Source organism: Lottia gigantea (genome assembly GCF_000327385.1).
Source record: "Lottia gigantea unplaced genomic scaffold LOTGIsca_133, whole genome shotgun sequence".
Taxonomy (NCBI): Eukaryota; Metazoa; Mollusca; class Gastropoda; family Lottiidae; genus Lottia; species Lottia gigantea.
Window position 1 is genome coordinate 70273 of NW_008707481.1, and position 12200 is coordinate 82472.

At 33.8% G+C, this 12200-nt stretch overlaps 2 protein-coding genes across 2 annotated transcripts; both read left to right on the top strand.

Moving 5' to 3' along the window:
- Positions 1-2455: 2455 nt before the first annotated feature.
- Positions 2456-5568, top strand: LOTGIDRAFT_200069 (hypothetical protein). Its single transcript, XM_009049280.1, has 5 exons — positions 2456-2509; positions 2906-3061; positions 3783-3833; positions 4002-4134; positions 4452-5568. Exons 2-5 carry the CDS (start codon positions 2925-2927, stop codon positions 4695-4697), a joined length of 567 nt encoding a protein of 188 aa, XP_009047528.1. The 5' UTR covers positions 2456-2509; positions 2906-2924; the 3' UTR covers positions 4698-5568.
- Positions 5569-9377: 3809 nt separating this feature from the next.
- LOTGIDRAFT_238156 (hypothetical protein) lies at positions 9378-11930 on the top strand (the record flags this gene model as incomplete). The annotated part of the gene is made up of 6 exons (XM_009049281.1): positions 9378-9495; positions 9961-10323; positions 10554-10697; positions 10967-11044; positions 11377-11495; positions 11829-11930. Exons 1-6 carry the CDS (start codon positions 9411-9413, stop codon positions 11928-11930), a joined length of 891 nt encoding a protein of 296 aa, XP_009047529.1. The 5' UTR covers positions 9378-9410.
- Between the last annotated feature and the right edge of the window lie 270 nt (positions 11931-12200).

The following is a 12200-nucleotide window of genomic DNA, read 5'->3' on the forward strand; positions in this document are numbered from 1 at the left end:
TTTAGGAGTTGGTTAAATTCACTGTCAATGTTATTGAGTACGTGATTTGCTTAAAACAGAATAAATGCAATTCTAGCAAAGAGCAATCTTCACATTCTTTCATATGTTAAAGTTACAAATTATTTGACATCAAAAATATACTTCTATTGTGCTGAATATAACACAATTGTGTGGTCTTGATGGAGCATTTCACATGATAGTGGGTAGTGAGAACATAAGGATAAGGAATGAGAAATTGAAACTTGGCATGGTCTTGAAAATACACTTGACTTGAATGAACATCTGACAAGCTCACGCAATTATAGAGTCCCATTTGGATAATTCTAAATTTCATACCTGGTCCTCTAACTGCTGGAGCATTAAACCTCCAAGCTTCATATTGACAGCAAACAATTTCAACTTTTGTTAAAAGTTATTTTCATGTTTCTACTTTACTGATAGCACAGAAAAAACTTGTCATCCCTTTGCCGCCATGACAGGTCTTTTATGAAGTTTGATTGGCTGAAACTAGTCACGTGTCAAAACTTTTCTTAAAGTTACGGATTTGCTATTAGTTTCTTTTACATAATCTGTCTATATTCTAAGATAAGTCCGTAAATTCCATAACGCTGTTCTTTTACAAAGGGTGTCACTAAAATGCTGACAACGTCTCACAAATTAACTGCAAAACCCGTTATAAAAGTATCTTTCAGATAGAAGACCAATATTATTCTAAAAGATTTTATTGGTAAATTTTTTTAGCCTCAATGTTGATGAATCAATTTCTCTCGTCCCTGGGGTCTAGGTTTACCAAGCAAGAACCATATCCACGCTATTGAACAGGAGTCTGCCTACGTAAGTCGTGATTGACGTTTTTTTAATCGGTAAGTTTAAGACAAGTACAATATCAGTTTTTCGTTTAGATCTACTGATGGAAGAATAGTTGGAATATGATTTCGCCCTGAGAATAGGCCTAGATCTATATCATTTTGATCCGAAATCAAATGATTTCATCAGATACATCGTCTGCTATGTATATTTAAGCATTTTACCCCAGTCAGCACGAGATCGTGCTGTGATACTATGTATCAACAGTAACGTAACCTACTTTTTGCAAAACAGGTTATAATTAGTCAGATTGTTTATTTAGTCCCCTATAATCTTAATTAGTTTATTGAAATTATTCTAATTTACTCGGAAATATTGTAGACGAGAACTTTAACTTTTGTAGATAATTTTGATTGGAAGAAAGACTACCTTTCCATCAATTAAATTCATGGAGGGAAAGAGTGATTTTTATCATTAAAAAAATTCTGATACAGCTTTGAGATTTTCATAGTTTATCGAGTCAAGAGTCAGATCTCTTACGAAATGGCAGACCCTATCGCTATTGCTAAATGAACAATGATCTAGGTAGCCTCAATGGAGATAATTATACCTCAATGGAGATGATTATACCTCAATGGAGATGATAAAACCTCAATGGAGATGATTAAGCCTCAATGGAATATGATTTCAACAGTGTCTAATTCTTCTAATGTGAAGATACCAGTGCTGATGAGCTCACAAAGGAATATCTAGCCAGGCTTAAGAAAATGTTATATTCTTTCCATATCCTTTTTGGGCCCTTTATTTTTTATTTGACTAATAATTCAAATGACATCACCTATTATAATCATACTTTTTTTTAAAGTAAACATAATATCTTTCTTGCTTAATTTATTAGAAAATGCAATTCAAATTAGGCCTGCAACTGTATGATGCGATGTATTGAAGCTATGAAGTTATGGTCTTGTAATGTATTATTGGTGTATACAAGTGTATTTTGTGATTGGTCAGTTTGTTGCTATACGTGATAATTGAAAATAAATTGATTGCATGAATACAATGACTTAGAATTGGACTTAACCTGGAAAAAAAAATCATCGATTCAATTTGACAGGTCAGTGCCAGTTTTGTTTATTTCCGGTTAACTACACCGATAATATTACACAATCATGTAACTACATTTGATGCAACTGTATTATTTGATGCGATACGATCGGCAATGTCCGATATTTACAGACACCAAAGTGGTCGGCTACGTCCTCTGTTTACGGACACCTAATACGTCTACTCATTCAGTTTTTATTTTCATTATTGTAACACTGACAGTTCTTAATTCGAAATTTGGAATGTTTTTATGCTCTGTTTTAAGAAGAATTTTAAGACCTATTTGACCTAGATCTAAATAAAATAACCCAACTCGTCATAGTTGACCTATATCTTATCAGTTGTACTTACTCCTCTATTATTTTGAGACAACTTCATTTGTACAATGAGAATCGAGACTTAAAATGAGACAGCTTATCAATATGGAAATTTGGCAGTCATTACCTAGTTTTGATTGACTATTTATAGAAATTCCTGATAATATGTAAAAAAAAATTAAGATGGAAATAATAAGCCTTGAAAAGGAGGGAGGAGAAAAGAATAGCCGGATGCTTCAGACTAACGGTACAGTCTAAAAAAGAATGAACAGTAAATGAAGGTGATTATGTTTCTATAATGCAAAAAAGTGTTATAATGCCCAATCTTATATCATCACTGAGGTTTTCTTATTGACATAATTATCTCAATCTTTCCTCTCATAAAGTCAATTTCCTGGTTTTTGGCCATTTTCCTGACATATAACCGAAAACATGCGTAATTTTTTTATCATTCAAGGTAAGTTTAATTTGCCTCATTGGTCATAAGGGGTATTTCCCATTGCAGCATTAAGCCTATTATCAATATAGATTTCCCCCTGAAAAAGTGATTGAGACTAATTTCATAAATACTATGACTGCTCAACCACAGTGTCAATGCATAGTCCTGAAAAATCACATATTTTATTACAAAAATTTTCATACATTGTTTATGTTAGAGAATTTGTAATATATTTCAGTGAACGAAACACAATAGTGATGTCAACTGCACAGCCTACACCTTCAGACTCCAACAACTCAAACCAATCCACTGAACCTAGCTCATCTAATACTAATAAAGAACAATCTAAAACTCCAACCAAATCAACCAAGCCACTTAGTACCAGTGCTAGAAGGTAGCTTTACAACAACTTATTGTCAATAAGCTAGAATTAAAATTTATTTACATATTTATTTAAATAAAGCATGTCTTTGCATGTGACAAGTATGTAATCAACAAAATAATGGATCTTAAAAGTTTCATTGTGACTGTGAATCAAATTTAGAGAAAATCAAATGTACAATTTACCGGTATATATATTTGCCAAGGAAGAATGGCAGTACCAACAATATGAAATGAAGGAATAAATGCCCAATTAAAGATGAGTTTCCTTATTTTTCAGTGTCAAATAAAGCAAACTATTTGAGTAATTGGTGTTTCTAATTATCATGTATTCTTAGTCATATCGTTATGTTCTTATTGCATATAATTACAAGTTTTAACCAATCATAAATGTCCATGTATGTACAGTCTGGATGAATAAAAAAAGACTTTGACCTTTCTTGATTGGTCAGTGCTTTTAATTCTCTTCTAGTTTAGCTAATTATGAATTAATTATGGACATGTGAGACAAACTGGTCTTTATCTAAGTCATTAGAGCAACTCTACTTTCTATTTTCTATAAGTATTAGCATTTTCATTCTCATGAATGAAAATAAGGGAACCCATCTTTAAATGCCAGGACAGGGGCACAAGTTTAGTTTTTTGGTGGTTTACAACATTTGAGAATAAAAAATTGTATAACACTGATTGAGCCAGTAATTTTCATCTGTAATTTTATTGTTTTTATATTATAGACTTCAACGAGAACTAGCAGAAATAACACTTGATCCACCTCCAAATTGCAGGTAAGTACTGGTTACATTTAGGGAATGGTTAAGAAGGTGCTCATATACAAACCAACTCTTTATCAGGGAAAATATTCTGAATCTTGAGGTTCCTTTTCATGTTTCCACTTGCCATCTATGATCTAACGAAGGATAATTTATTCATTATTGCAATCTGTTGCGTTTCAGTGCTGGGCCTAAAGGAGACAATCTGTATGAATGGGCATCAACTATATTAGGTCCTAAAGGATCAGTTTATGAAGGAGGTGTTTTCTTTTTAGACATTTTCTTTTCACCAGAATATCCATTTAAACCACCAAAGGTAAGCCAACTGTTTATAATATATCACTATGATCTTACCAATTATGTTATCACCCGATACTAGTAACAAAATTGACCTTGAAACCACTGTATCATTGAATCTTTGATTAAACAGCAATTGATTGGTGTATTATTTTAAGAGCATGACATAACGTCAGGTCATGGACAAAAAAAAATCCATAAAACAAAACATCTAGATTATATTAATCAGATTGTCTTCAATGAATCAGATTGGAGGTTGATTATGACTATTGATTTTAAAGAGAAGAAGTTGGTGATTGTTTATGCCATTAATAATCAATGAATTCTATATTTCAGGTTGTGTTTAGAACTAGAATATATCATTGTAATATAAATAGTCATGGTATTATATGTTTAGATATACTAAAAGATAACTGGAGTCCAGCCTTAACTATATCTAAAGTGTTATTATCAGTGTGTTCATTATTAACAGATTGTAATCCTAATGACCCTCTAGTAGGCAGTATCGCTCAGCAATATACAACCAGTCGAGAAGAACATGATAAATTAGCTCGACAATGGACAAAACGATACGCTACATAGCTCATAATATTGTCAACAAAATTTTAAGTTGTATTTTAGCTTTTAAAACAAACTTTATCTACAGACCAATTTGTCAATGTGGTAAAAATACCTTGAGGCACATTCAGATGGATTGTATCCATAACACTTAAGGGTAAGCATGTTGTGACATCATCATAACCTTATCCTGTTACTTCTCAAAACTAAACAAGAATGTGAATTTTGTAACTCTTTTTATATGATAATAATATCTTGTCTGAACTATCTGCTGCAAGACAAGTATACCTATATTCTATATAAACATTCTGTTCTATTTCTGTGGTGTTTATTTTTTTGCCTGGTTGCATAAAAAAGGAAAAGGTAACAAATAGAATATGAATTGTCATTTGATAATACATATGCCAGGATTTAAAACTGTTTATCTGAATAGTAGAATTATTTTGATTTGATCTTAAGTGATAATGTCATTGGCATATATGACCTTGACAGCGTCTAAATATAAACTTGTCAATGTCATGGAATTTCAATGAATGGGCATTCAAATTGTGTTTTTTGGCTTTAATATGAGTATGGAAAATATATATTGAATGTTCTTTCTTAGTCTTCATATTGATTCTGATTTTAAAGTGTTTGTTTCTTGTATTGTATGAATGAGCTAATGAAAGTTTTTCACTTTGTTAACCACCTGAATATGTGCCTACTGTGACAAGAAACAAGTTTTATTAAATGAAATGGCAATGTTGTAATGGAAAAGCATCTTATTTATTGATATTTTCAATTTTCAAACAGGGGAATTCTTGTATCTATGATGAAATAATTTTTAATCTACCTATTTATTTCTGAGCATCCAATGTTTTGAATTAATGGTTTATGTATAAAATGATTTCACCACAATTTTATTCGCTGAATATTAGACTCAATAGCTAATTAAAAAGACTTTGAACTATCCAGGTACAGATTAGAGCTCTAGACTAAATGCCACTTATTAGTCTACCCAGTTGGTTTATGGTAATACAATTCGACAAATGTATGAATTAATTGAAAACAAATTCTTTTGTTGAGCATGGATAGGTCAGGTTAACAAGTCCAGTCATTTTCCAATGGCAAAATCAAACAGGAAATTACTGTAGTCTGGAAGTGAAACCATTACTGATTTACCTCTGTAAAGGTATTTTACAGACCGAAAATGACACTACCCATAGAGTTATAAATAGAACTAATATAGGTCTATGCAAATATCTAACTTTGCTAAATGACCCAATTTTGGTCAAGTATTTGGTCTTTTCCTCCTAATTCAACCCAAAGGGAAACATAAAACCAAATTAAAAACGATCACTAAAAAAAAGAAAATGTGTAGTATAGGGGACAACTGCACAAAAACAATAAGTTTTTATCTTCTCAAGTTATAAAGCAACGACACTGAAATTTGCAGGCCATATCCCCATTGGCTATCTGGGCAATTGACAAAACACAGAACTGAATTATCTGCCATAGATTCGGAATAAGGGTAGGATATGTGGGCGACTTTCCGCGTTATAGGCCATATAGTCCGAAAATGCCGAACATCTAACTTTGCAAAATAACCCAATTTTGCCCAAGTGTTGGGACTTTTCCTACTAATTAGACCCCAGGGTCTTCGAAAAACACACAAAACCAACGTAAAAAACAGTTACAGAAAAAGCAACTACTGCAATAAACGCTCGCATATCAAAATAAATTTTATGTTAAAAACTTACAAAGCTAAAATTTGCTGGCCATATGCACATTGGCTATCTAGGCATCTGAGAAAAAACAGAACTCAATTATCTGCCATAGGTGAGGAATAAAGGTAGGAAATGTGGGCGATTTTCCGCTCTATAGGCCACATTGGTCGAAACTGCCAAAGACCTAACTTTGCTAAATAACCCAAATTTGCCCAAGTGTTAGATATTTTGCTACTAATTGGACCCCAGGGGCTTGAAATACACATAAAACTCAACACCTAACTTTTCTAAACAACCAAATTGTGCCCAAGTGTTGGTTCTTTTCTAGTTATAATCGCTAGTGTGTCAACCACAAAATAATAAACTTGTGTATAGATTCCTATTGTTGGCTACTCGGATTTGGCTATTTGTGATAGGCCTACGTTCATTCTTGAATTTTGCCCATTACATGTTTTATTACAATCTAACTTTGAAGCAGTTCATAGGCACTTCGCGCGACAGTAGCGCTTAGACAAAAGCAAAAAGTTCTAGAGCAGTGCTTTTTAGTCTCACCGCCCGAGCAAACGAAAAGGACGCTTTCGTTCAACATTTTGGCTTATAGTTTAACACCAACGCTCTGTCCACATTAAACTGGAAGAAGCCATTGGTATTTTGATTGATGACAAGACATCTCAAGAGAGGTTATAGATTTTCTTATCAGACTGTAGTTGCAGGAACCAAGTATTTTGTACTGTCAGTTAGTTCATGAGAGTTTTCAGTCTTACTCTCTAATTTTACTGATTATATTTCAACAATGATTAACATCTGTCACCGTCAAGGTCCAACAGTAAGAGGCAGTTACAGGAATATATTTATACAAACAACAGAATACCGTAACTGCAATAGAAGCATCTATACTAGGATATTAATAAGAAAAACTCAAACAATTTATAGTTAAAAATAGCCCAGGCCTGCAAGAGAAGCAAACTTTTTACAAAATTTGGAGGCTACACATGTATAATTATGAATATGTAAACTGATCAAAATGAAGGCTATGAAATGCATAAAGGATACTGAGCTCCAATGTAATAAATATTGTATCACAATCCGGACAATCATGACATCTCTCAGGAACGTTTGTGTGAAGCTCATCCTGACAGTGTTAACGCAATATGGTTAGTCCGAAACATCTGCTGCCTCTATTCCAGCCTCTGGTGGGTATTTTGACATTGACAGGACCCAATGTTTCTGTTCTCACACAAGTTGATAACTTTCCAAAAAGCTATCAGGATCGAATACAGCCAGATGTTTCGGTCTAACTTTTAGGTAAGCATGTCCTTTATTGGTTGTAGTTGTGGTCTTCAACTGAGTTCGTATACACTGACTGTTGAACTGTTGTCTTCCCAAAACAAGTGTAGGTGTGTCAACATCTCAACTGGAATTTCTCCAAAAATCAATATGATATTTTGAAAAGAGTTATTTTAATAAAGTAAAATATTGACGGACAGTGAAATACTTTTAACATGTTTTCTTGAGACACTAGGTAGAGTAGGTGGTTCCGGAATGTTAAGGACTGATAAGGGAGAAACCTACACTTTCTTTAGTCATGGAATCAAGAGATATAAACAGAATACAATCTACGAAGAAACCCTGTCGATTGAAGTTTTCAGGAACACAAAAGGTTCAAATTCCCTCTCGAATCATATACATTTTATCAAAAGAGATAGGCCTACATAAAACAGTGTCTTTGAATTGTAAAATACCTGGGTGAAATGCGAAGACTTTAGGGCAATAAGGTTAAAATTGTTTTTTGGGACTCGAGTCGTTCTCTCTTTTTCTGATTGTGATACATGGTGCACGAATATTTTACTGCATAATGTTTTTACGGCGAAACAAATCGATGGACAGCTCTTAAATAGAACGATGTCAGAATATGGCAAAGATTTGCTTTTTTGTATTTTTTCTTTTACCTTTTTATCTCTTCATGAAATACACTTTAATGATAGTGCCGTTCCATATATACCCCCTTTCCCACTAGATAATAGATAATTGTAATTTAAGTGCGATGAAAACTCGGTTGATTAATGAGTTTCTACAGGAAGTTGTCTCTCTTCGTCTCCAAACATTTCACATTGATTTAAATTACAACTTCATCCACATCATTATCATCTTCGACTACAGTTGGAATCATCATTGTCATCATCATCATCATCACTATCGAATACAACTTGTCTCATTATTATCATCTTTATCTACCACTTTATCTACTACTCGACCAAATAGTCTTATTGTCATCATAACTTTAACTTGTATCGCAGTCATCATCATAATCTTCAAGTACAGATAGGTACTCTGGGAGCGCCATTGCTCTGTTTATGAATGTACCTTCAATACAAAATCGTTAAATATCAATTACCAATGAAAAAGCAATACTAATACCATTAGTAAGCATCGCCTACGTACCAACGTCATTATTATCATCTTCAACCACCACATGTCTTTATCTTCTTCTATAACGAGATTCCTAGTCATTATAATCATCTCACCAGAATATGCTTGACCCCACTGGGAGCCCCCACTGTTATGTAAGTATTTAGTAGCGATGGCCAATGCAAAAAGCAATAAGTGGGCGTGACAGGTACCTTTTGTAATACATTGCAGTAAACATCGACCACGCACTATAGAGCAATTAATTGCCCAATGTTGGTAGTTTAGGCAAGATAATACATTTATCTAATCTGCATATTGATCAAAAGAAATGGATGGAGAAGTTTTTGGCACGTTATTAGAGCCCGACAAATTAGGTCTAAACATGCCGCTATCCAATTCGTATATCACGTCCGAGGAAAGTGGGGCCAGATTTGTTGGGTTAAAATTATTAGAGTTAGTCTAAACTTATTGAAACCATCGAACAGTTTTGATTGCAGATTGATTCGCATATATTAAAGGACAAAAGGTTATGAAGACCTACACAATCCACTTTTCAAAATATATATAGTAAATATAATTCTATAAGTTCAGTTAAAATAGTGCTTGGATAGAAGTTTACATCATGAGGTTATTGGAATATACTGTTCTTGTAATGGGAATAATTGTTTGTGTGTCAGCGGGGTTGAATGATGTTGTGCCAGACAAAGGTTATGTATTTTTTAAATTTTGAAAGTCTGAATTAAAACTCGCACAATTATTTATTAAAGTTCGATATAGTACAAGACAACCTACCTTAATATATAAAAGTAGACTCTACAACACACCGACAGCCGTGTGATCCAAAATACATACTTTTTGACATCCAAGACAACCATGCATAGAGGAGTATTATAAAAGCTATCGACTACCAACCAAATCATGCAAAAAATACTAAGGAGCGTACTCTCAGGAGGATGGGCCAAAAGTGAGAGGTGTCTCTCAGGAGCTAGGCCGAAGGGCAATGGCCCCTTGAGGCCAGAGGCCCCCCGAAAAACCCACGTACTTCAGAATTTTGAGCATTTAGAGCATACGCTACTGCCATAACCTATTTCATTCAGAACCCTTCAGTCTTTTCATTACATTTTCTTTTTATCTAATTATTACTTAATGTGAAAGTTTGATTTTTTTTTCAGAATGTTTTGGAACAAACAATGGTTTAAGCTATTCTCAGTCCTACATTAGACATTATAGAAGTATGAAACGACGATATAAAGAATGTACACATATTAACGGCAACTTGGAAATCACACATCTAGCTAACAACGACTACAACTACGACATGTCTTTTCTGAATAATATACGTTACGTCACCGGTTACGTTTTGATTGCATTAAATACTGGAGTGAATGTGTTGCGGTTTCCTAGTTTACAAATCATACGTGGTAACAATACCATGAGGTTGCGTGGTAAAGAGTATAGTTTAGCGGTCGCGCTGAATTATAAATCTAATTATCCTAAATTGGGTTTAATTGAACTACATTTCCCACAATTAAAAGGTAAGTAATACAGGTCACGAGAAAGGGTGTTTGGTGCAGGACGAACTTCAAACTAAGGAACATCCATTGCCAAATCAGCCAAATTTTTCCAGGGTTACAATACATAAAAATTACATTTAAGGGTAGTTTTTTTTAGGTGGTATAAATCAGTGAATATTTATCAAAAATAGTCTTAATATGTCTTACAAACATTACACAATTATTTACAATATTCTTTTTCTATTTGCCAGAAATTTCCGGTGGTGATATCTTGTTCACTCAAAATCCCAGATTGTGTTACATTGACACCATCAATTGGCAAGCAATAAGTGGGCGTGGTTCTGACTCAATAGACGCGCCTGGTACAGATCCTGTATCTCCTTTTAATAGAAAATGTTAGTATTTCATTTATAGAATATTTAATTGTTTGTCCTGTATTTGCTGAGCAGTGTTAATCTATACTGATGAGATTTGACTCGTATTAAATAGCTGTTCAGATTAGTTCTAAAGTCAGTGAACTATATGTTTAAGGGTGTCATATAAATAATTAGAATCCGGTACCAGTATGAACGCAAGATGGCAATAACCCAAAATTTAAATCATCTGAGATCTATATATACCAGATGTCACTGTATTTACCATGTACATTTTTTCGTTCGAGAAGGTGCTGAATGTCCTGTAGAATGTAAAGTCAATGGAAGATCGAGATGCTGGGGAAACGATGAGAATCTCTGTCAGAGAGGTAAGTTATTATAACTATCAATTGATGGGTTGGCTGGTTCTTTTCAGTCAGGATTCCACTCTTTGGTAAAAGTACACTCGACCTGGTGGGTGATCCTTTAAGTAGTGTCTTTGTTATCTACTTAACAATTTCAAAGCAATCTTAATTATCAGTATCATTGTCTTTCCAGTCAGATTAAAGAACCGGGTCCGACTGTACATACGTCTGTAACGTTTATACTCGCTTAAGCATTCTCGTTTATATCAAATTTGATATATCAAATCAAACACCACACAGTCAGGAATTGCAATCCTCATCTGCGTATTTACCTAAATGTGTGAACTGTTTTCCAGCACCACCAAACGTTTGTCACAGCTCCTGTCCCTATCGATGTTATGGACCTGGCCCAGAAGGTTGTTGTCATGGTAACTGTGCTGGTGGTTGTTGGGGACCAAAATCTACTGAGTGTATGGTAAGTAATATATTGATTGTGATCAGATTCTATGAGACAAATAGAACAACATAATAGCCTTCAAATCAAATTATATTCAGGCGGATAGAAGCAGAAAATGCAGATTTTCCGTGTTTCCATATTATTTTTTTCATGACACTCAACTTCTGGCCAATTTCAAATCAAACTTCAAATGATTCCTTCTGCATGCTTGTTGTACTTGTTTTATATTACCCCTTCAGCATTGTTTCACACCGACGCTATTTTAAACACATCATCTTATCTGTAAGCCATGATCTCAATTGTACTGATAGATGTACTAAATAACGTGGAACTTTCTGGTTTTATTTTCAGTTGTGTAAAGATTACAGGTTGTGGAACAGATGTGTAGAAAGTTGTCCGTTAGAATACGACCATTTGAATCAAATGTGTTACATACAGAACATTTTATCATAAAGATCATTTGCATACATATTCTAAGACCCAGTGAACAAGATAATTATATTGAAACTTTAGTTTTCGGGGAAGGGAGGGTTTGATTCTCCCAAATGTACAGGCCTAGGGTGGAGCAGACACTTTATTTAGAAATTAGGATTAAGGGTCTTGATATTGGGTTTTCTTCTGTTCTTATTCTGACCTGAAATTAGAAAAAATAACTCGCCCGATGGGCGAGAAGTATAGTATTTGTTATGTACTGATTGTTTTTAGTTTACTATGAACAATATT

Bases quoted from the DNA above. Each gene is read 5' to 3' on its own strand.
- LOTGIDRAFT_200069 (XM_009049280.1), top strand. From the start codon at position 2,925: ATGTCAACTGCACAGCCTACACCTTCAGACTCCAACAACTCAAACCAA. The intron at 3,062-3,782 runs GTAGCTTTACAA...TTTATATTATAG, and splicing joins CTTAGTACCAGTGCTAGAAG to ACTTCAACGAGAACTAGCAG. The intron at 4,135-4,451 runs GTAAGCCAACTG...TCTATATTTCAG, and splicing joins ATCCATTTAAACCACCAAAG to GTTGTGTTTAGAACTAGAAT.